The 24,209-nt window shown below is 58.5% G+C and overlaps 2 protein-coding genes across 5 annotated transcripts in view; one reads left to right on the top strand and one right to left on the bottom strand.

Annotated features, from left to right (window-relative positions):
• Positions 1-24,209, top strand: part of DOC2B (double C2 domain beta) — a 57,364-nt gene that overhangs the window by 5,931 nt on the left and 27,224 nt on the right. Inside the window, exons 2-3 of the mRNA XM_090025506.1 lie at positions 8,681-8,760; positions 15,091-15,165. Of these exons, the coding sequence (XP_089881632.1) occupies positions 8,681-8,760; positions 15,091-15,165 (155 nt within the window). The remainder of the gene's footprint in view (positions 1-8,680; positions 8,761-15,090; positions 15,166-24,209) is intronic.
• Positions 20,530-24,209, bottom strand: part of LOC149854268 (uncharacterized) — a 42,480-nt gene continuing 38,800 nt past the window's right edge. For 3 of the 4 annotated variants that reach the window (XR_016438883.1, XR_016438884.1, XM_090025512.1), the window contains one exon: positions 20,530-20,699. Coding sequence is in view for 2 of the 4 variants with exons in the window: in XM_090025512.1 (XP_089881638.1) it covers positions 20,673-20,699 (27 nt within the window). In the remaining 2 variants the exon portion in view is untranslated. The remainder of the gene's footprint in view (positions 20,700-24,209) is intronic. The other variant, XM_090025514.1, reaches the window with a different exon arrangement.

Below are 24,209 nucleotides of genomic sequence, written 5' to 3'. Positions count from 1 at the left end.
CATGGCAGTGGTGGGGGCGCAGCTGGCTAATAACCGGTCCCTCGAGCACTCTGGCAACTTTTGAGCCTTCCATGAAGGGGGATGACTTTGTCTTCCCGAGGCAGCGCAGCTGGCTGGCATTGTCTGACCCAAGCAGAATGCTCCTCCCTTGGGTACTCGGGCAGCCCCTAGTCCCTGAGCACGTCGCCGTCCCCAGTGGATCTGTCCTCCCAGCAGCTTAGCGAAGGAGGGGGAAAGGGGCACCTCCCTGACTGGGACCTGAGGGCCAGAGAGGCTAAGGACCTTGCCAAAGGTCACACAGGAAGTCTGTGGCAGGGCTCTGCAGTCCTAGGCTGGGGGCCTGCTGCTCACATACCTTAGTGCCCCCCTGTTGGCTTGCACTCCCTGGGCCAAATTCAGGGTGGGTGCCATTGCTGCCTGAGGCAAGGGGACCTGCACCCACTTGCACCACAGCTAAATTTGCTCCTGCACCAAGCCGAGGATGGTGTGTGGGGCAAGCCTGGTTGGGCATGAGCTGTGTGACAAAGCCTGGGGGGGCATGGGGCAGGGCAGATGGCCAGCTCGTGCCTTGTCCCTACAGGCCGTGTCTGTCCCTCGCTTGCTGCAGGAAGGGCCCAGACAGGCGCAGGAGTCCCAGGCTTGTGAGCTTTCACACCCGCTCACTTTACGGGTCTGCTCTGCACACCCCCAGCAGCCTGCCATTTATTAACCTTTTAATCCATCCTCTCCTCTGCTGGCTCTGCAGGGGGCCAGAGCACCGGGCAGGCTTCTTGCAGAGGCAGCTGCTAGCAGCAGCGTGTGCAGGGATGAGAAAAGCAAACTCAGTAACTGTGCGTAGCCAAGATCCCAGTCAGAGGGTTTGCTCCTGTTGGGCACCAGTCAGTCGGCTGGAGCCCGGGACAAGTCTCCCCAGACACCAGCAAGCTTCCCGTCGGGTTTCTTTCCGCCTTCCTGGCTCCATCGACGCGCATGGCGCCTCCCAGGTGCTGCACCTTTGCTAGGCGTCCTCCTGCCCTGCAGTACTGTGTTTCGTTGGCCCAGGGAAACTAGCTCTGGGATTGCACGTGGGACTGGGACTGCCCTGCCAGCAGGTACGTGCCGTGGCTGTGCACGGGCAGAACAGCGCCCGGGTGCGGTGCTGCAGAGGAGCAGCGAGGGGCTGCGTGCTCTCAGCCGCCCAGGACACTGGCTGGCTTGTAGAGGTCAAATCTGCAGGGACTCCTGTGTCTCAGGCTGCAGGTACTTCTAAGGTTTGTCTTCAGCATCGCTCTCCCTCTTCGGCAGGTGTTTCCCTGGGGCCAGTCACACTGTGGTAGACAGACGCTTCCCCTCCTGGCACAGCCGGCTGGGCCACCAACTAGTGGGCCTCTGCCTGGCCCTGTACTGTAGCACTCAGGGCCTCAGCTGCCCGGCGGGTGTGGGTGCACCTCCTCTTCCCGGCCTCTCCATAAGCCGTCAGGTCATCCCTGCTGGGCTTGGTGCGGGCCACGGCCCCCCTGCTCCCCACTCTTTCCTCCTTAGGTTGATAGCAGTGGCAGGTTCTGGTCGCTGTTAATTGCAGCCCGGTATTTCATTAGCGAGAGAGAGAGAGAGGGATTTGAAGGCCACTTCTAAATTGAAATTGCTGAATGTCTAATTGCTCATGACATCGGGGACCATTTACTGCTGTAAAACCTAATTGTGTCTCCAAACTGCTCTGGGCAGATAAGTCTTGCGCTGAACGCTCTTTGGTGGAGGAGACGGGTGACCGGCCCGCAGAGCATCCCACCAGCTTGCTCCACGAGGAACCGGCTCCTGTTCTGGAGCGTGCTGGGGCTTTGTGGCCCTTGTTCCTGGCAGGTGTGAAGAGTTTTGGAAACCTCACGTGCCTGGGGAAGGTGACAGCCACAAGAAGCAGTGTTGTCCCAGTCCGCAGACTCCTGCCTTGCACGCTGAACTTGGCTCTCTCCTTTCCCCTGAAGACAGTAATTGGAAGAAGGGGCCTGCCCCTTCCCCCTGCGTTAGCTACACACCATGGGCACGGTCCATCCAGCCTCCCCACGGTGCTGGCTCGAGTCCTGTCCTGGCGAAACACCAGTGGGGGTCTCTCCTGGCACCACTGCGCTCCCTGTTACCCGCCGTGGACTTTCTCCTGGCGTACAGCAGCAAAACAGAGGCAGTTGCTACACCTTTAAACCCTCGGTGGGAGCTCCATGTCTTCCTCTTTGCCTCTGCCTCCGCAGCACGGTGTGCAGGGCTCCGGGCTGTGGTGTCATTGCACCCCAAAGCTGGGACCTGGGGCGGTCGGATTAGGCAGAAGCAAGGACGCTGCCAGGGAGGCGCTAGTCACACATCTCGGAGACCGCAGGAAACTCGCTCTCCTCCGAGTCGTTCGCTGACATCTTACAGGGGGCTGTAAGTGCACAGCATTACTCACTGCCTTTCAGGCCCTTTAAAATTAGCTCCATTGCAAGGAAGAATTAAAGCAGCGGAAGAATGGGGGCCTGTCTTTTATGGAGCATTGAAAAACCTCGTCTGAAGGTGACTGAACCTGCGCTTTCTGTAAGGGTGAGCTAATCCAGCCAATCCCCCGGCAGCCTTTTCACCACGCCGCTCTGATCTGCCTGGCACAAAATCCATGAGCAGATTATCTTGGGAGCAGTAATGCTGATAAGCGAGGGACTTAAAGCGTGCGGACGCCTCTTTAATTAGTTCTGGGGCGTTTTTCTAGTGCACCCCTCCAGCCCCTCCACCACACGGCCTCGCCCAGTGTTTCTGTACAGTCCCTGATACGTGATGCTTTGCAGAAACAGGAGCAGTGGGAGAAGGAGGGAACCTCCCCACTTCTCCTCCTTTAGCCAGGACTGGGCTTTTCCCCGCAGTTGCTTTGCTTTGCTCCAGTGGCACGAGCAAGGGGCCTTCCTCCACCTCACTTCCTCGGGAGGCACCGTAACCTCAAGTTCAATATATGCCTGTCGGCCAAGGTGGATCTGAGTCTTTCCCCTCTCTCTGAACAGGGGAATGTCCCAGATCCAGACCCTAATTTTGCACTGGATTTAACCGATTGGGGTGATACCTCAATGCCTCAGCATCCTTGTAGCCTGCTGGTCACTGCGCTGTGCTAGAAAGAGCTACGGCTTCCTATCATCCCTGCCTAAGCGGGCCCGATAGTGGAGGAGACAAATAGAGATTTATTGTTGCTTCTTCCCTTTCATCCTGAGGGTATAAATAGAAGCTCCCTCAGCCTCCCAGTCACCCTGGGCACTGATGGGAAATGTCAGCAATAAACAACTTCTGCAGACCTGGCCAATAATAGCCATGTCAACTGCTGCATCCTACCGCTCCATCGGCTTTTGGGCTTCAGACAAACAAGATGTGTCTCAAGACTGTGTTTGGAGACACATCTGCATCTTATTCCACCCAGTAATAAAGCTGGGGCCCGCTGAATTAATCAAAGTGCCCACGGGTCGGCAGTAAACGAGACCACATTCCCATAGAACGGGCGAGTTGTACTTCAAAGTCTGGCGTTCAGCGCTGAACCCCGGCCTACCGCTCTCCATTGCGCTCTCAGGCAGCGTGCACAGATAAAGGATCAAAACCTGCTAATGGGGCAGGCCGCCTAATGGTTAGTTTATCACTGGAGCAGAAGAGTAACAATATGTCCTGGGTGCTGCCCAGAGACTGTGAAGTGTCACCTCTACAACTCCTTACAAGACCCTTTTTTTTTTGATTTGCAGGCTGTCTGATGAAAGGTTAGTGTCAAAAAGGCCTTGAAGAGGTTGAATGTTTTCCTGATCCAATTGCTGCCCTTTTGTCATTTAGATGCTCACTTCTCTAATTACAAGGACTGACTTAATTTCCCTCTCATATGCAAAGATAGATAAAAATGGGGGGGAAGCATCAGAACAAGCAGAGATGCTGTAGCTGGGTGAAAAGGCTCGTCCAGAGCTTGCAGACGTCCTGGGGAGTTTTGTAGTGGAGTCAAGAGTCTCTACAGTTGGCCTGTAACCCTCTTCTCTGGAAACACAGAAATGCTCCTGTGGATCCTGGCATACTGCGGTGAATGGCACGCAGGTGACACGAGAAAGGGGTCCGCGTATGCCGCTTGTTCTTGGCTTTGCCTGCTGCTTTTCTGTGACGTCGGTATGCTCAGCTATGAATGTGCCTCCCATCGGGTCCATTGCCAAATAGTTACACTTGCGATTCCCTGGAGTGCTTCCCCTGGGGTGCCGTTATCCAGGTGGCAGCTGGGCGATGCTCTTGGGCTGGGTACGCTGCTTTCAGTGAGAGCCGGGCACCAACATTCCTCACGGAAATAGATGATGGCATTGCCCCGAGGCCTAGGGGACATGGAGACAGACCCATCAGAGGTGGGGAGATGCCCCTGGTGATAGGGGCTGGGTTAAGTACAGCAGAGTAGGACCCTCGCCTCCTGCGTCCCGTCTGTTGCTCTGACCCAGCATTGCTGCTTCCTCTTGCCCTGCCCTTAGGGTGCAGCGGGGCTGTGCACTGCCGGCTTGGAGCTTGCCTGCCGGCAGCCTCGGTAGCACCACGGAGCAGGATGGGTGCAAGTAACCCTTTGGCTGCCCAGACCACAGAAAGCCCCAGGACAGAGAAAAGGCCTGATCCATCTGCCAAGGAGACAGACGGCTGCTCCAGGCACACTGTGCTTTTCTGAGAGGCAGCGCAGAAGCAGGCAAGCATCCCCTTCAGTGCCACGGTGCCTCCGTTTTGTCTGCCCTGCTGCAGATGGGACATCTCTGCGAGGGCACAGAGGCGCTCGGGGCTGTCACCATCCCCTGGCCCAAGTTCGCTTTTGAGCCAAGCCTGTAATTTAAATTCTGAATCATCAAATCCATCAAGTGCAGATTCTGCTTTTGTTGGGATGAAACGGGGGACCCTCTAGCCAAGCTCGGGATGGTCAGACTTGGGGATCTCAGCAGCAGATGCCTCTGTTCCCTGGCAGGCCCCGACTCTGGGCAGGGACTTCAGCAAGGAGCGCCAAGGTCTGCTGGCTCATGCTAGCCACAGGTTGATAGTGTGCAACGGGAACGAGATCCGTACGTCCGTTCGCCTGTTTACCAGGGAGCATGCAGCTAATTATAGCCGCAGCTTGGAGGGCTGCGCAAGGCTTGGCTGGAGCCCACTCCTCTCTGCCATCTGAGTAATGCGAATGATCTTATGCTGATATAATTGCTCAGCCCACGGGCCAGAGGCACCTGACACACTCCCTGCAGAGATCACTTCCTGGGCACTGAATGCTCCCACCTGGTTTGGAGCATGGCACTGCTTTCCTCGCTCTTGGAGAGGATCTGACGTGAATCCCACTAGAAAACGTCAAGCGCTCGGCGAGCCAGGACCAGAACCTCTTGCTGTCGCTGCCCGCTTCTTCGAGGCCCGTCATGTGCAAGTCGCATCTGGCTGAGGACGTGGCTGCAAAGGGAACTGGCCTGAATAGCAAGTGCAGCATCCAGCGCTTGTGGAATAGCTCGTGTGGGCGCTGGGACCTGAAAGAAACCTTGGGGCATCTTGAGAGGGAACAAGTCACAGGCTGAACGGGGAAAATCATGCTGCGTGCACTGGGGAGGGCTGGGTGCTGGATGCTTGTATGGTTTTACAGAGAGCTTTTCCCTGTGTGAATGCTAGCCCTCAGCTTGCTCCAGGGCCTTCTGGGTCCAGCGCAATTCTGTCCATTCACTGCAGTGTCTTGGCTGCAGGTCTCACCGGGGACAGGCGATTGAAAGAGAGTGATGTTATTTGCTGAACTGCGAGTGGGTTTATGACCTTCTCAGGTGCAGTTTAAAATCTGGGGACAGACTGGCTCTGTGAGCAGAGCCCCAGTGCCCCTGCTCGGTGGGAGGTGCGAATGCTTTCCACACTTGCTCACTGTTTATAGCAGGCGGGATGGCAGTGAGCCCGGGTGTGATGCCGGCATTTCAGCGTGCTGGTCGGTGGCTTTGAACACAGGCACGTGGGAGCAGGTCTGGCTCTGTGCACGCAGGACAGACACGCGGGACACCTGCGAACACGGGAGTCGGCCGTTGGTTCACGTATCTGAGCAGAGCAGTTGGGTGGGATTTGGAGTCCCCGTAGAGGCTGCTCATCTGCTGCAGGGAGTGCCACGTGCCCTCTCGACTGTGGGGACCTGTCACCTGCCCATGACAGGCATCTTGCAGTGTTTGCCCATCTCAGCCAGAGGGGATGGACCCTGCTGCTCAAGGCCCCCCCAGCCTCCTGGGATTAGAGACTGCCACGGCTCCGTGATGCTTGCAGGCAGCCCTAAGCCCTCTGTGTGGGGGGCTGTTAAACCACAGGGCTCCCCAGCAGGGCCAGGCACTGCTGGCTGCCTTCAGGCAAACAGGATCCCAAGAGCAGTAGCCGAATGCATTTACCAGCTCCTGCCTCTCCAGGCCCAGCTGCGTCTGTCCCTTGCTCAGTGTCTCTCGGCTGTGTTGCAGCACGTGGCCGCACGTCCTTCCCGGGGAGCCTGGCGCAGAGCGGGTTGGCCAGATGGACAGTGCCTCTGGCTGCAGCACGGGCCGGCAGCCTGGAGAAGGGATGTGAAGCAGGGGAACCAGGACTTCTGTGTGGGAGATGCTCTTCAGTGGGTGACAGCCTTGCAGGGATGGTGGGGTCTGGGAGGTGAGTGTAGATGACAGGAGGGGAGGTTGGAAGAGCTGGACTGATACAGCACAGGGAAGAGGCCATGCAGGGTGGGGCCTGATGGCAGTCCTTGGATACGGAGGGCTGCTATAGAAAGGAGGGTGGTTCATCAGTAGTTCTCAGAGGACTGGGCAAGAAGTCAGGGGCTTAAACGGGGTCAGACGTGAGGCCGGGGTGGTTAGGCACTGGAGCAGGTGGGTGAGAAAACTGCGGAAACCCTGCCGGGCTGGTGAGCTGCGTGTGCTGGTTCAGAGGGTGGCTGGACCCCCAGACCTCCTGAGGGCCCTGCCAGCCTCCTGCTTCTCTGCACCCACGTCCCTGGGGATCCCCTCTTCTCCCCACGGCGCATGGCGCGGCGGAAGCTGCGTCCTCATCTTGGCTCCCGAGGGGAGCGCGCGGTTGATGCAGCACCTGTTGCCTGCAGCTGCCGAGCGCGCGGAGGGGAGCCTGCAGCCGGTGTCAGGCTGGGTGGAGGTCATGCTCCAGTGCCGCAGCCATCCCCCGTCGAGGGGATGCTGTGCAGTGCCCATGCTGGATGGCTGGGCTGTTAATTGCTCTCGCTGCTCTTTGTCCAGGCCAGTGCGGGATCAGGGATGATGCACGTGATTCAGGGATCAGGGACGATCCAGCTTTCAGGGACAATGCATGTGAAACTTAGTGGCAGCCCAGGCCCAAAATGGCGGTGCGCGGGTGCTGCACACTGAACATGAAGTGCACAGAGACGGGCCGGCTCCAGGGCACCGGAGGGGGATGAGCTGGACTCTCTGTGGGCCAGGTGAAGTCGGTGGAGCTCGGGCAGTTACAGCAGCAGGAGGCGGTGTACTCGCTGCTGGTGTCGGTGCTGCGGCGTTGACACAGTCATTGAGACCCCGCTGCCGGAGACAGACGGGGACCTCTCTCGCTACCTGCTTGGGTTTGCAGATCCCTGCTAGCGTCCGAGGGGCAGAGGAGGCTCTGAGCGCGCGGCTGAGACCCGGGAGGTGCTCTGGGACTTGCTACTTCCTAATGCTCCTCGTAGTTGATCAGATGGGGGCTAGTGGGCAAGGAAACAGCCCTCAATGCTGAGGAGGCTCCCTGTGCTAGCCTGCCCCTCTGCAGGGGCAAAGCAAGCCCCGGAGAGCCCCTGCTCCCAGAGAAGCCACAGGACAGCAGCCCCTCGCCTTCCCAGCACAGGTCCTTCCTGGCCCTTGGTGGTCCCTGGCCTAGCAGCTCCCAGGCTCGTTCGGTAGGCCTGCGGCTCTCTGCAGGAGCTCGTGCACCCCACAGCTCCCCACGCACACGGCCCCTCATGCCAGCCCATGGCAGGCTGCAGACACGGGCCCTCCACGCGAGTTCGGCCCGCCGTTCCCGCCGTGGCCACTAGAGGCCGCTGGGCCACTTGTAGAGCGGGCAGGAGCCGTGGCAGCAGGGCGTGCAGGGGTCTCTGGGCGGGGGGTCCCCGGCCTGCCCCGGGACAGTAGGGCCTGCGAGGAGGGGCAGGGGAGGTGGTTTCCTGGGGGGCGGGGGGGGGGGCTGCCCCAGCTGCAGCGCCTGGCAGCCCACGGGGCTGTGGCTAGGTGGACTCTGTGCCATCACCAGGGAAGGGAAGGGCCAGGCATGGCTTCCACTCCAGCAGAAGCTCCGGGGCAGCAGGGGCTCTCCCCAGGGGCGTCCAGCCCCGCGTGCCTCGCTGCCTGGGCACGGCTGTGGGTTCATGTGGAGTGGACTGGCAGCTGCGTGGTGCCAGCTGCACATGTTAGTGCCTCGGCAGAGCCAAGGTGTTGCCTTCCCCGGACAGGCCTGCGAGCCCCGTCCTGCTCCCACCAGAGCCACGGGAGCCTTCCTGTACCCATGGGGTTGGGGCTACGGAGCTGCGTGTGCATGGCCGGAGGTGCCAGGACCCTCATGGCAGCGCAGCGCCAGGCTCGCTGGCTGGTTCGCAGCAGGCTGACAGGGGAGGGGGCTGTTGCTGGGAGCTCCTCGCACCCCCACAAGCCCATACCCTGGCAGCAATCCCTTCTGAGGTGACAGGCTGATCGTGGCCTCTTTTCTTTTACAGCCACACTGGGGACGTTGGATTTCAGCCTGCTGTATGATCAGGAGAACAACGCGCTCCACTGCACAATCAACAGAGCCAAGGTACGTCTCTGTCGGCAGGCCTCCATATACACGCATTACCCGACCTCTGCCCGGCCTCCCATGGCCGCTTGCCCGCCTGGGCTCAGCCACGGGCTCCAGTGCTGCCGTTCCCAGCTCTCTGCATTCCCATTGCTCCTGTTCTTGAAGTATTTGCTAGAATTAAATGGAGATGTGGATGCGGTGCTGGGCCGAGCCCACTGGGGCACTTGCGGGAGCGTGGGCACAGGGTGGCTGGAAGGGGGAGTGAGGAGGCGGACAAGCAATCACTCGCTTGGACCTGGCAGATCCCCATCTCCCTGCTCTGGTTCCCTTTTTTCTCCCTTTTTGGCTTCTCCCTTCTCTTTCCTTCCTCTCATTGGTTTGCACTTTTTTCCCCCTTCCTTTGTTTTCCCTCTTCATCTCCCCGGTCTGTGCTTCTCGGTCGCAGTCCTCTGCACCGGGCAGCACCTAGGTCCCACCACACCAGAAACGACACATGCAGGGGAAGCAGCGGGGACCTGAGATGGGCTGGGGGTGTCTCCTGCAAACAGCAGAGCCCGCCGGGAGAGCGGCGGATGCTTTGCTCTGGAGGTGGGGAGCGGCTGGCAGAGGGGGTCGGGAGAGGACCACGGGGCCTGAGCCCAGGGTAGAGCTGTGAAGGACACAGCAAAGGGGCTGGAGCTGGGGTTTGCTGAGCTAAGCACCTGCCCTCCCCCTCTCTTCCCACGTAATTTGGAGCCGGGCGTGGGCCCGGTGTCATCTTGGCTGGGAGGAGGCTGGCCATTCACCGTCAGGCAGCGCAGCGTCAGCATGTTGGATCAGCTGCTTGCTCCAGAGGTGGCCTCTGCAAACAGCTGGCAGACACCAGGCATTTCCTTGGCTTGCCGTCAGATGCCGAGGCTGGCATTTCCCCACCTGCACGAGCATGGTGGAGCAGAGGGCTGTCCATCAGCTGCCTTCCCGCCCGGCCCCGGGATTGGCAGGAGGTGCCATGTCCAGCTTCCCGTGTCCTGGAAGAGGAGGTGAAAAAGGCTGGCTCTGCAGCCCTGGGGCCACCGCCGCCACGCGTCCCTCAGGCTGTCTGGCTCCAGACTGCCAAAGAATGCAAATCTCCCAGGACTTGGCGGCCAAGTGGCCCTGGGCCTTGTGCTGAGAGCTGCCCCTGGCCCTGTCCTCTGGCTGAATCAGCAGTGACTGTGAGCCCCTGCCCAGCCCCTCCTCCCCTCTCCGGAGGGGACTCACACTCTCCCCTTCCGCTCCCTAAATGGCTCGCGGTCAGAGATGCAGGCTCTTATCCCGGGATTTGGCAGCAGGACAGATAGTGCCAGGGTTGGAGGCAGGCCCAGAGGAGGGCTCTGGTGATGAGGAGAGCAGGACCAACAGTGCTGCCAGCTCCCCGGGGCCTGGCTTTGTGGGCGCACTGGCAGGAAGCCTGGGTGCCCCCCCGGGAGCTCCTGGGGCCAGGCAGGAACGATGTTCCTCCCCAGCCACTACGGCCGGTTCTCCTGCCGGCCAAGGGAGCGCAGGCACCGAGGTCCACGCTGTGCTGGAGCTGGCCCGGCAGAGAACTGCTGCCTGAGCCGGGGGCAGGAGCCGCCCCTGCACGGCCTTAGGCTCAGACCTCCTCTCCCTGTCTCCACCATCCATTTCCTTCCCGCTCTCACGCTCTCGCTCTTCTGTTTTGTTTCTCTCACCATCTGCTTGCTCTCATTCCACCTCGTCTGGGGAAAGCTGCCCAAGCTTGCACACCGAAAGGTGAGAGGTCTCCTCCCCATCCTCACAACCATAGCCTTTGTAGCAAAGCTTGGCATAGCCGTAGAGCCCTAGATTAGCTGGCGATGGATGCGAGGGGGCCTCGCTCTTCCAGCACCAAAGAGACTGGGCTGCCCCGGCCTCCCGCAGAGCTGTCACGCTGCAGCCCATCGGGGCCAGGGCTGAGAGGAAGGGGCGTCCTCTTGACTCTCAAAGTGGGGAAACCTCCTGTAAGCACCAGAGGCACCAGGGCTCCGCGACAGCCTCACCGCCATCCCCTCCGTCTCTCCAGGAGCTCTCCAGCCCCTGCCTGCATTGGGTGCAACTACGGTGCCAGACCTGGACAGTGATCTCCCATGTGCCCCTCCATGGCTTGGCCGGCTGACTCCCGCTCGCTGCTTTGGGAGGTGATTCTCCCCTCCCGCTGCTGAAGTCACCGGGCAGGGCTTTGTGATTAGCCCATGTCTCCTCAAAGCTGCAATAACTTGGAGGAAGGGTGGGAGGCGAGGGAGGGAAAGAGGGAAGCAGCCGGTGTTTTTGTACAGTCCCAGCCCTCAACCGGGGCACAGCCGTGGTGTCAGCTTCGGCGCAGTCTGGGCCCTACACTACAACAGCTGCTGGCAGCTCCCCCCAGCCTTGCAGCTGGCATTTCAAACTTCTCAGGATTTTAGCAGCCCTGGAAGCCCCGGTTTTCCCCATAAAGAAAACCTCCTTCTCTTTCTCTTCCCTTTGACCCATCCCTGCTCCTCTCTATGTAGTCTAATCTTCAGCCATTGTCTATCTGCTCGTGTCTCTCCTGAGCCCTTTTATCTTCTGCGCAGGGTCGGAGAGGGCTGAGCTGGTTCTTGGACGTATCCTGGCAGATATCTCACAGTGGGTTTAACCCTTTCTCTGGCAGTCCTTTGGGAGATGTGGGCAGGCTGGACAGCCAGTGGGCCCCACCTGATGCTAGCTCATCTGTTGCCTTTGGAGGTGCTTGCTCAGTTACTGCTTGTTTGCAGTAGGGCCTACAAAATGCCAGGGCTTCCCTGGCATGCAGAACAGGGCGATCCTGGGCTTGAGGGCTCCTGGCAGGGAGCACCGGGTGCCCAAAGGGGGGCAGTCCCTTCAGCACTTGCCCAAGGTGAGCCTGACTGCGCAGCATCCAGTGCAGTCGTTGCTGTGTCACCAGCGGGGTTGGGGTTGGTTGGGTTCCTCGGTGTGGGGATGGGGATGGGGATGGGGATGGGCTGTGATGGATGGAAACGCCACTGGAACGAACGAGCTGTTGCCTGGATGGGCCGTGCTCCATGTTCAGGGCAGTTTGCGGATGGCAGAGAAGGGCTAACAAATGATTTGGGGTTAAGCCAGCATAGTCCGGCTGGGGACAGGACCCGTTCCTCTGACTTGAGCCGCAGAGAGCCTGGGTGGCGCGCGCGTGTGATGCGCTCGGGCGACACAACAGTTGCTGAGCACAGTATCAGTCACTTCTAGATGGACCCACCACCCCCTGGCCGCAAGGGCAAGCTCTCAGGGAGGAGCCGTCTGTCTGTCTGCGCAGTGCCGCTGTGGGATGACTGCAAGACAGAGCAACGCTAGTGGTAGTGGCTGGGTTCCTGTGCAGCTCCAGTGGGGGATCAGGGGCATGGAGAAGGATCGCCGTTGCTAGCTCAAACGCGCAGACAAGGCAGGTCCTTCCTCGTGGCCGTGCAGAGGAGGCAGGAGGGGGCCAGCCAGGCCAGGCTCAGAAATGCCATGCTGATGTAACCGGCCCGGTGCAGGCCCTCAGACAGGCGCTGGCACTTTCCATTTATCTGGGTCTCTCTGCGCTGCCAGCCCTCCCCTGCTTTCCTCCGACATCAGTCCAGTGCAAGCTGTCCCAAATCCACATCCAGTAACTTCACTGGCTTCCGGGCAGCATTTGGGAAGGGAAGGGCTGCGGTGCAGCCGGCACGCCTGTAGCGAACCGGCAGGGCAGGAGGGTGGAGGCCCTGCAGGGCCCTGCCTTCAGCTGCTCCGGCTGAGCCGGGCAGGGCCCAGGTTAGCGTGACTGGCAGCCAGGCTGCTGGAAGCCCCCTTTGCTCTGAGCGTGTCCTCGGCTGGACTCCGCAGGCCTCGCCCTCCCAGCAGGGCCCGTGTGGCTCGGGGAGGACAGCGTCCAGGAGGGCCGCGTACCCATGAGCGAAGGCAGCAGGGCAGCCCATCCCTAACCAGGGTGTGACCTTGGCTGTGTCGCTGCTGGCTTGGTTTTCCCAGCTGCCCCAGCCTGCCATGGGCAGCCAGAGCTTCTGTGAAGAGCCCCTTTCTGCCCCGTGTCTCTGATTTCAGCGTTTCGAAACACAGGAATAGTCTGCTGCTGCGAGATCCCTGGCAGAGAGGGGCCAGGAGCATCTGGTAGGGGCTCTCGGGTGTTTCCAGCAAATATTGGCACAGCCTGATGAGCTGTGGGACCCCTGGGCTCCAGCATGAACTCCCCGGGCTGGCTCCGAGCGGCACGGGGAGCGCTAGGCAGGAGATCCACCTCCGCATGTGGAAGTGATGGTGGAATTGATCCATGTCTCCTGTGATTTCTGTGCCGTTCTAGCATGGACTTAATAAGCAGCCTGATCAGCACCGCTCATAATTAAATCCTATTGATCTGCCTTCAGCTAAACGCGGTTGGCGCGCGGAGTGGCTGGGAGGCGGCAGGGCCGCTGCTCTCCGAGAGACATGGCTGGGGCTGTCGTTCTGCCTTGGGGGTGGATCCCAGCGGGTTGCATCTTGTGGAGGCCCGTGCATGGGGCTAGGGACCAGCTCCATGTTAGTGCTTCGTGGCTCACATGGCAGCACATAAACCAGTGTGGTGTGAGTGGGTCTGAGTGCCTGTGGGAAGGGGAGGGGCTGTGGGCCAGCTTCAGTGTGGAAACAACGGGTGAATTTGCCCGATGCCCCGGGGGGGCTTTGCAATGCCAGGTGGCCTGGCCCATGCAGCTCAGCTCTTCTCTCCTCTGTCTTTGGTGCTACCATCCCTGCTCTTCCAAACATGAGTGTTTTCTAAGTGAAGATCTCTCTGAGCCCACAGCCGCCTGTGGCTCCTGTAAGATTACTGGATGCTCGGTGCGCTGCCAGAGGGTTATCTTAGGCACCGGCTTCCCCCCATGACCTGCAATCTTTATAGCTGAGGGATCAAAGCAGCAGGAGAAAATGGTCTGAGCAGCTTATACCAAGATCCTCAAGGTCCTCAGCTGTGGGAAAAATAGGGCGATGAAGCAAGCAGCCTGGGCATGCCCTTCGGAGGTTTTCAGGACAAGGCTGGGGGAGGTCTGTCTGGAAACAGCGGGTCCTGCACTTGGGCAGGGTTGGACTGGATGGGCCACAGCGACCCTCCCAGCCCTGCTGTTCCAGTCCCAGGCGTCTCTCGTGCCCAGCTCAGCCAGCGTATCGCAGCCTGGACCAGTATGAGCTCCTTGCTGCTGCAGTCCCGGGCTCCCTGCACACAGCTCTGCTGCTGCCTGCCCCTGCTATTCCTGTCCCCGACCTCATCCCCGAGCTGCTGTGCCAGTCGTATCGCATTAGTGCATTGATCCTGCAGCGAGTGACAAAGGGGCCTGGGGTGCAGGCGGGCGCGGGCTCCCTCACTGATGTCCGAAGCCAGCGCATGCCCGTTCCCAGGAGCAAAACGGGCCCCTGATCTGCCCCCCCCGGTCCCTGCTGAGGGCAGTCAGTATCCTCCGGACTGAAGGAGGCTTTAGGCTTGTCTCAGCGCCAGACAGACCTCCAGCACTGCAGCCCCCGTGTCCTCCTGTGCTTTCCCGTGGAAGACCCACTGAGGGGGCTGCCTCCTGCTAAAGGCTAAGGGCAACTGGGCCAAAGGATGTGCCCAGAGGACACAGCTTGGTACAAAGTCTGGCAGCCCTCTGGGCTCATGCATGAGATGCAAGCCAGCCCCCATGGCAGGTGCAGGGCCCTGTGTGCTGTGCACCGCCCCTGTCCTCGGCATTGAGACTGCCAGGGCATAGCCCCGAACAAGGCCAGTGCCAGGGCCTTGCTTGTTGCCCAGGCCTAGCATGGGGTGCGTGGCAGCGTAGGGGAACCTGCCGGGCTGGGCACATGGCTGCCCTGAGCTGCAGCTGCTTGGCTGTGGCAAGGTCACATCTGTTTAATTCTAAAATTAGCCACGTGCCTAAATCAGATCAAGCAATTTGAGGGAGAAGGGAGGGGGAGAGTGGACGCGAGGCTCCCGACTGCTCCCCAGCCACCGCCGCTCCCTTTGCTGTCTCGCGTCTGGTTAAAAAGCCTTTAATGGCCCTCTTCAAAGGTAATTGAATTGGAACGAATCGATGGGCAGATTGCGCGGCGGCCTGGCTTCCTCCAACCCTGGGCACGGGGCGGCCGCTTGTTCACTGCTTGGATTTTCAGGTCCACGCCAGGCCTGGCAGGAGGACGCTGGGAACGAGGCAGGTTTTGGTCCCAGGCCCAGGGCTCCCCCCCATCACTCTCAGCACTGGGCATTACCCTTCAGCCTGGAGGAAGCGTCTGAGCTGGGGCCCTGGGTCACAGCCCTCACCCTTGGTCTGAAGAGCAAAGAGCTGTGGTGTGCTGGAATTGTAACCTCTCCTCCTCTCCCTTTCTCCTCCTCAGGGCCTCAAGCCAATGGACCACAATGGTTTGGCAGATCCCTATGTCAAGTTGCACTTGCTCCCTGGCGCTAGTAAGGTGAGTTGAGTTTTGAACCATCTGATTCCCTTTACGCGGCTTCTGTTTCGTGCTCAGCGGGTCTGATCCTGCTACGTGGTTTATGGCGGTTACCCTGCTTTGTGTCCTGTGACGTACACTGTTGTGGTTGTGGGTTCTCTGTGAAAGCCACTGCGTGAAATAACCGTGTGTTGTCCTTAAGGCTCAGGTGCTCAGCCAGCCTCCTGTTAACACACATGACAAGTTGCATCCCTGATCTCTTAGCACCGCCAGTGTGCTTGGAGCTGTATGGTACAGAAAAAGAGGCAGTCTCCAGAGGGTACCTCTTTTGAAGGAGGCATGGAGGGGTTCAGATATTAGGCTGATGAGCAACACAGAGACGAACCTAAAGAGACAGGCAGTGGGCCGCGCCGGGGAAGGACCCGTTCTGTTTGCTCTCTTAGGGAGCCCCTCGCTTAGAGGTGCCCGTGGTGCTGGCATTCCCACCTCCGCACTTACTAGTTTCTATCAAAACTGGGATTAAGTCACAAATAGTCCTTCTTTTATAAAAATACCTCCTGGGGAAACTTTTCAAGGAAACCAAGAGGTTTTTTTTTAAAGGAATTTTTTTCATGTCCCAGGTCAAATTAGCCAGATCAGTTCCAAATCCTTTGAGTCATTCAAGAACCATAATAGCCTTACTACCGGAAAGTATCCTCCAGCCCAGAATTTACAGCCTGGAGCTTCAGATACTTCCAGATCTTTTGGCAGGCACCCTACAAGCAGGCCCAAGCCTGGAGGCTTGGGGTCAAATGCCCCCAAGTTTCACTCGCCCTTAGCCATATGGCTGCAGGAGCAAGCTAGGGAAGAGTCTCCCGTTTCCATAAAGTCGGTGTGTAGCCAAGATCCTTCCACTGCAAGCTAGCCATGGGACGCTAACTATGAGGCTCTCATAGGGAGTCCTGTCTGCGAGCAGACAAGGGTGCACCCTCCGCTACACAGTGCCATTTCAATCACATTACCTCGGTCAGGGTATTTCCCCTGCCGCCACCCCAACTGGAGCAAAGATACAGCTGGGCCAGGAGTGTGATGGCATGAAAATGTAGTGTGACCTGGAGTTCACACGCAGCCTGGGGCTGATGGTGCTTCCAGAAGGAGGAGGAGGCCTTCAGATGAGACAGTGCCTGTGTTGAAAGCCTCACCTCTGGGAAGAGAGGCTCACTGGCCATCTCCTCGTGGCTGTGGCAGCACCACCAGGCAACCTCCTTAATCACCTAGTCAGAGCAGCTTGGCTTTGGAGATTTGCAGCTCACATGGCTCTGGTCTCCTTGGCCAAGTTCTGAAGTGCCTGGGGCAGAAGGGGCAGAGCCCTCGGCAGAGGATCCCAGTCCATGGGCATTGGGCACCAGGCTGGCCTGGGAGTGCTGCTCAAACAACCCCAGCAAGGTGATTGTCAAGCCTTGTCTTAAAGCCCCCCAGGGTAGGAGCCAGCACCACTTCCCTTGGAAGTTGGTCCCAGGCCCTAGCCGCCCTGAGCGTGAAGTCGCGCCTCCTGATATCTAGTCTGAATCTCCCCTCTGCCAGCTTGTGACCGTTACTCCTGGTCACTCCCGGCGGTGCTCGGGGGAACAGGGACTCCCCCAGTGTGTGCTGGTCCCCCCTGACTAGTTTGTAACAGGCCACTAGACCCCCCTCAGCCTTCTCTTGTGGAGGCTGAACAGATTCAGGTCCCGTCGCCTCTCCTCGTAGGGCCTGCCCTGCTGCCCCCCGACCATGCGAGTGGCCTCCTCTGGACCCTCTCCATGTTGTCCACGTCCCTCCTGCAGTGTGGCGCCCAGAACTGGACGCAGTCCTCCAGCTGCGGCCTGACCAGTGCCGCATAGAGGGGGAGGATCACCTCCCTGGCCCTGCTCGAGATGCATCTGTGGATGCACGACAAGGTGCGGTTGGCCTTCCTGACCGCGTCCCCACACTGCCGGCCCATGTTCATCTTGGAGTCAATGACGACTCCAAGATCCTTCTCTGCCTCTGCCCTGACGAGAAGGGAGTTCCCAGCCTGTAGGTATGGCGCTGGTTGTTCCTCCCCAGGTGCAGCATCCTGCACTTGTCTGTGTTGAATCCCATCCTGTTCTCATCTGCCCACCCCTGCAACCTGTCTAGGTCCCATTGCAGCCTATTCCTCCCTTCTAGCGTGCCCACGTCCCCCCACATCTTAGTGTCATCAGAAAATTTGAACAGGTGCTCTTTACCCCCTCATCCAAGTCACTGATGAAGATGTTGAACAGTGCGGGCCCGAGGACCGAGCCCTGGGGGACCCCACTGCCCACGTCCCTCCAGGTCAAAAATGACCCGTCCGCCACCGCTCTCTGGGTGGGGCCCCCAGCCAGTTGGCGACACATCTGACTGTGTGGGTGTCGACACCACAGCCCCCAGTTTCTTAATGAGAACGGGGTGAGAGGCAGTGTCAAAGGCCTTCTGAAAGTCCAGGAAGACGATGTCCACTGCTACCCCTGCGTCTAAGGATTTGGTGACCTGGTCGTAGGAGGCCACCAGGTTGGTCTGACAGGACCTGCCGCTAATGAGCCCGTGTTGGTTGCCCCTAAGCATGATCTCCCCCCGGCCCCTTGTGGACATGTGCCAGGGTAATTCTCTCAAAAAGCTTACCCAAGATCGAGATAAGACTAACTGGCCTATAGTTCCCCGGGTCCTCCTTTCTCCCTTTTTTGAAGATGAGAACCACGCTGGCCCTCTTCCAGTCCTCTGGCCCCACACCAGAGCCCCACGAGTGCTCGTACAGCCGTGCCAGGGGTCCCGCAATGACCTCAGCCAAATCCCTCAACACTCGGGGGTGGAGATTTCATAGATTTTATAGACATTAGGGCTGGAAGGGACCTCGGGAGATCGTCCGGACCAGCTGATTTGAATACATCCAATCCTTCCAGATGCTCGCTGACTAGATCCGCCCTGACCCTGGGCCTGGGCGCACCTCCCCTGGGGCCTGAGAGGGGCCCCGTGTGGGGGGGGCTGTTCCGGCCCCTGCTCGGGAAAATGGAGGCAAAGAAATCGTTAAATAGGTTAGCTTTGTCATCTGGTGCGACTGGATTTCCTAGCGTGTCTTGCAGGAGCCCCACGTTACCCAGTACCTTCTTTTTGCCCCCTATGTTTAAAAAAAGACTTCTTGTTGTCCTTGACCCAGGAAGCTAGTCCCAGTCCCATCTCCGCCTTGGCCTCCCTGACCCCCCCCGCATCCCTGAGCAACCGCAGGGTAGTCCTCCCTGGGGATGGCCCCTCCCTGCCACCGGGTGGGCGCCTCCCTTTTAGCTAGGAGACGTTGCTGGATGCTTTTGGTGAGCCATGGGGGCTTTCGCGCCCTCCTGCCGGCTTTGATCCGTGTTGGGATTACCTCCCTTTGGGCTTGGAGGATCGTCCCCTTAAGGAGCGACCACTCTCCTTGGACACCCGGCTCCCCTCCCCTCCGGGACCTCAGTGCTTCCCAGATCAGTCTCCTTAGCTCACTGAAGTCTGCCCTCCTGAAATTTAGGGCTGCTGCCTTGCTGTAGGCCTTCACCACCTCGTGCTGGCTGGTGACTCCCAGCAGGCAATGATTGCTGTTGCCCAGGGGGTCGAGCACCCACAGCCCCCTCCCCAGGTCATCCCCGGTGGCCAGCACCAGGTCCAACAAGGCGTCTCCCTGGGCACCTCCTGGGTTCGATGGAGGTCCTGCACTCTGGCTAGGAACCGACGTGAGCGGTCAGACCTGGCGGACTGCTCTTCCCAGCAGGTGTCCGGGAAGTTCAGGTTCCCCATGACTACCACATCCTTTGACTGCACAACCTCCGTGAGCTGACTTAAGCATTCCTGGTCTAGCTCTTCCCCGTGGTCAGGGGGTCTGCAGTAGACCCCCACCATTAAATCTCTTTCCCCTCGACTGCCTTGTATCCTAGCCCAGAGCACTTCTGTGTGCCCCTCCTCTGACTCTGTGCTACCTGGTGAGGATGTGCATTCCTCCTTAATGTAGAGCGCCACCCCCCCGCCTTTCCTCCCTGCCCTGTCCCTCCTGTGCAGCCTGTAGCCCTTGGTATTCACCGCCCGGTCGTGCGTTGGGTCCCCCCACGTTTCAGGGAGCCCCACAATGTCTGGGTTGGTGTCAGCTAGCAGGAGGGTGAGTTCTTGCTCATTTCCCATACTACGAGCGTTTGTGTAGGGGCATTTGAGGCCTCCTGTGCATGCGTGCACTGGCCCCCTAATCTCAGCATTGCCCGGGCCCCTGTTGCTTACCTGGGTATTTGTTTCGCTCGTTGGTCTAGGCTGGACTGTACTTGTGAGCGCTGCTTAGTTTAGCGGTCCAAGGCTTCCTCCTCCCTCGTCTTCCCCTTCCCCCGACAAGCCTACCTTAAAGCCCACTGGAGGAGATCCACCAGCCTAGAAGAAAACACACACTTACCTTTAGGGGACAGGAGGAGCCCATCCCACCGGAGCATGTCTTCCTCCTGGCCCTTCCTGCTCGCCCACCAGTTGCAGGCTGGTGCATCCGGGGAGAGTGCAGTGAGCTCAGGGCAAGCTGGGCAAACTGCTGGGGGTCTGGCCAGTGGTGGTTTTTTTTTAATATAAATATTTCATATCAGATAAGTACCAAATACACGTGGGCAAATTCCAAGAGTCAAGTCTCAAATTTTGACTGAGCAGAGCTCAGTCACTCAAGTCTGTGTGGCTCTACTGCCAGGCAAATATCCTCCCTCCCAAACCCATCTGTCTGGGACTTCAGATACTCCCCAAATCCATGGCAGGCATCCTATGTGCAAGCCCCAAGCCCAGAGGCCTTGGGGTTCAGATGCCCCCTAGTCTCACTTGGTCCTAGCCAAAAGGCCAAGGAGAAAGCTAGGGGGAAAGCAAGAACACAGCTCCCCGTTGCCACAAAACAGTGCAGTCATTTCCCGGGTGTGGGGAAACTCACAGGGGTCAACCTGCCCGCAGTGCACGGGACAGGCCTCATCCTGGGAAACCACCTTCGTGACCCTGCCAGGTTGATCTCGGCCCAAAGGCCACGCCTGGACATCTGTCCTGGCTCTCAGCAGACTGAACTCCAGAGCTCCTCAGGAAGCAGTTGTGTGTGACATGGCTTTAAAGCCTGTGTGAGCCAGGCTGAATGGCACTGCTAGAAGAACAGCTCCTTTCTCTTCCTTTTTTGCATTAAAAACCTCGCAGCCCATAATCACACCTAGCATAAACTGCAAGGGAAATATTTCCAGCCCCTTCTGTTTCGAATGTGCTCGGGAACGGTATAATTAAAGATGTTGATGTGTAGCAAGAACTCACAGTAACTGCTGGGGTAGATGAATTTAAATACAAAATGCATATGCTATGAATATTAATCTGGCTCTCGTTTTATACCAAAATAAAAGGCCCTTTTAGAGAAGGTCTATTTATTTGTTAAAGTTCAGCGGCATAAATTCACAGTGGTCAGGGCATTTCACCTTGGCACATCTTGGTTTTCACTGCAGCTTGGAAGAGTCATGAGCGCGTTTGTCAGCAGACACTGTCACTCCTGCTCATGCCACACCATCGATGGTGATCTGCTGTAGGGAGTGAAGAGCAGATGAAAGCCCCTGCATGTCCCGGGCACATTTTGTGCTCTTCGGTGCAGGAATAAAAAAGCGGGGAGGAGGAAGGTGAGGTCCTGGGAACGGCCCCCGCCACCACCTTATAGACTAACTTGCACTGTCTAGCCCCCATATGCCACAAGCCGTTGATGTCTAGGTCTCATGCAGGCACTACAGCAAGACGACGACTGGCGACTGGCGAGAGGGACCCCGTAGGTGCTGACGCACGGTGCACCCGCTCACCTCCCAGGTGGGGTGATGGATGTGACGGCCCTGTGGGACTGTTTGCTGACAGCCTTTATCTATTGCTTTCATCAGAGCTCATTAGGCTGAGAAATGGCCAGAGCCGTTTCCCACTGGGCGGGGGATCGATGGATGAGCCCTCATGTAGGCCTGCTCTCCTGAGCCCCGTGCACTGCCCTCCCTGCCCGGTAGCGGCGGTGCTGAGGCCGGCAGGGAAGGAGTGCAAGTTCTGTTGAGCTCGATCCATCACGGGACAGCTGGTAGGGGAGGGGAGCACAGCCTGGCTTGAGATCGATCATCCCTCAGCCTGGGATTGTGCTCTCCTCTTAGCCCCCAGAAGGTGCCTCTGCTCTGAGGTGCAGCACTGTGATGGAGCGACGCTGTTAGGAGGCCGCTGAGAGCAGCCGTTCGCATCAGGCCAAGGCAGCCTGGAGAGGGGTGATGGACTGGGGGCATGAACCCCCACTGTCCTTCCGGAGATCCTGTTGGGCAAAGTAGCTCCGTCGACTGCTGATTTTCTTCCCCTTCCTGCCCCTTGGCATGCAGTTTTTGCCTCTGCAGCAGACTGAGATGTGTTGGGTACGCTAGGCTTCAGGATCTTAGGTTAGGAGATGCTGTTATTGGGAAGAAATCTTCCCTGCAGCCTTTCCCCTGACTTAGCAGGCAGCAGATGGCTTTCCAGCAGGACCTGGGAGCCAAGGAGAGGATGCAGATGAGGCTATTTCATCTCCTTCTCCTGCTCTTTCTTTCTTTCTACCTGCCTGCCTCCCTAATGGTGCCATCTCCTTCAGCTCCAAGCAGGACGTTTTCATCTGCAGGCAGAAACCCTGGGCAGATGAACTCAGGCCAGCGTGCGGCTCCTGGTGGCATTTGTCAGTTCTCAGGCTCGCTCACAGGTTGCATCTCTGCTCCTTTGCTCCTGTTACTTTAAAAGCTTAAAAAATAAGCAGCTCAATTTGCACCCTCCCGCTGCTCGCTAAAGCCTCAATGCGCCTGGTCCGCTGCTTTTATTTTGAGCTGCATCACGTCACGCTGCTCCAGCATCGCCCCGTTGTCCGTGCCAAGCCTTCACCAGTAGCGTGACGCGATGCCTCCGAAAATAGAGCAGCCGCGTTAACTGGGGGGCTTGCGGTGAGGTGTCCTGGCAGCAGGCCTGGGCTGGGGACGATCTGCACCCCAGCGTACTGCTGCCGCAGCCAGGTTTTGCAGTTCTGTGCCTTGCACGTTCATTTTCTGAATGCTTTCCAGTTTCCGGGCCGTTCCGTAGCAGCTCTGTTGGACTTCCCTCCTACCTTCCCCATCTGCTCTTCCCTGTAGCGGTGCACTGGCAGGGTCTGGATTTTCTTCTGGTTGCCCCAGTATTATCGGTGCGTGCCTAGCCTGCAAACGTGGATTGACTGCATTCTCTCCCCAGAAATACTGAGGCGTTGGAAGAGGAGAAAATATGGGGGAGAGTTTCTGCTGCAACCACACAGCCTGGAGAGTTACTCGAAAAACGTGCTGTATTTCCCTGATTCCAAGCCACCGGCACAGCACCAAGTCTCATGAGACCTGCGGTGAAATCACACAGCCCTGCTGCCCTGACGAACACCGTCACAGGGGAGCCGCTAGAAAACCCAGCTTTGAGGAGCTATTGAAGGGCAGGGACGCTGCGGGGAGGAGTAAAGAGGGCAGCCCATGTGCCTGGATTTCTCCCTCTGGTCCCTTGGGCACGAATGTTCAAAGCGGGCTGTCCCCAGCCAGGCAGACGCATATGTGTGTGGCTCTGTCCTGTTCAAGTCACTGGGGACAAAGCTGGGGAAGTGCATGAGCAAAGTGCCGGATGACAGACTCAATCAGGTGGTGCCCGGGCTGCTGAGAATTCAGCTTGCTGGTAGCCCAGCAAAGGCAGTGGAAGGACTCCCATTGCCAGGCCCCGGAGGGTGCTGGATCAGAGCTCTGTCCAGCCCCCAGTGTCTTTCTGCTGAGCGCTGATAAAGCAGCCGGATGGAACGAGCCAAGGATGTTGTCCCCACTGCCCAAGGCCCTTTCCCATTCCCATGACCTGAAAGCATCCTGCTGGGCACAGGATGGCAGGGAGCTTTTCAGTGCCCCTCTGCCAGGGCAGGAGAAAGATGTCCTCTTCCGGACTGCTGGCAGTGGGGAGAGGCTTTGGCATCTGCTCTAGATTGTCCTCACCGAGTGCACGGCAGGCTGCGGTCTGGGCTGCCTCGGTTCGACCTCTCAATTAGCAGCTTCCTCCAACTCTGGTGCTAGACTGAATGATGGGACAACCTTTGCAATGGGATGTGCTCGGCCTGCCCAACGAGCCGCGTGCAAATAAGCTCCTCCTGAAACGGTTTCCTGGCAAAACTCCTCCGGACTTAGTATGCTAACGAGAGGCCCTGGAACGAAGCAGCGGCTTGACCCAGCTCAGAGGCGGGAGGCAGCCGGGATGCTCTGATGAGCTCCACTGGGAGCAGAGTACATGCCCACATTGTTCCCCCGTGCCTGCTCCTGACCGACACTTGTGTGTTTCTTTGGCACTTTCTTGCTCCAGCACGTGACCAGAATTCATAATGAAGCTTCCCATGAGACTTTGCATGGAATGATTAATGATTCAATAAAAAAAGCCAAGAGAACAGCGAAAAAATGACAATACAGTGATCCAATAATTGATTCTTGGAAGTGTCTCGCTAATGCTTTATTAAAAAATGCACTTGTCAGGGCAGTTACTTGTTTTCCAGAACTGGGCCTTAAATATGGTTGCAGCAGCTTGTTTTATAGGGGCACTAAACTGCCATACCAGTGTTTTATGGAGCAGGCCCTTTCAGAAGGACTGCCATGGAAGGGGCACAGTCAGTCGTCTGCTTGCAAAGAGCAGCTCCCTCCGTGGGGATGAATGCAGAGCTGTCCGAGGCCTGGTCCAGGCTCCAGAGCTACGTCGGCAGAGTCCCCTTGTGACAGACGGCAATAGGAGGGGCTGTCTGCTGGCATCATGTCCAAGTGGCAGAAGCTGAAGCTGGTGGAAGCCCTCTCCCCTGCTGGCAGGGCTGCGTGCACAGCAGGGGGGCTGTCGACACTGCCCTGTTGGCAAGGGAAACTTGGTCCACGCTGTGAAGCCAGCACGGCTCTGTAGCATGCGCCAGGCCTGTGTCGGCAGAGGACGTACGGCAGTTGCTCCTGCTCCCTCTAGCAGCAAGGTCCGGCTGCGGGGGGCTGTAGCAGAGCCCGGGACGGTGGGAGGATCCGTCGTGCTCCATC

The sequence above is a fragment of the Crocodylus siamensis genome, chromosome 13, assembly GCF_052110815.1.
Source record: "Crocodylus siamensis isolate JL-2025a chromosome 13, ASM5211081v1, whole genome shotgun sequence".
Taxonomy (NCBI): Eukaryota; Metazoa; Chordata; order Crocodylia; family Crocodylidae; genus Crocodylus; species Crocodylus siamensis.
This window is presented reverse-complemented; position numbering and strand designations above follow the sequence as displayed.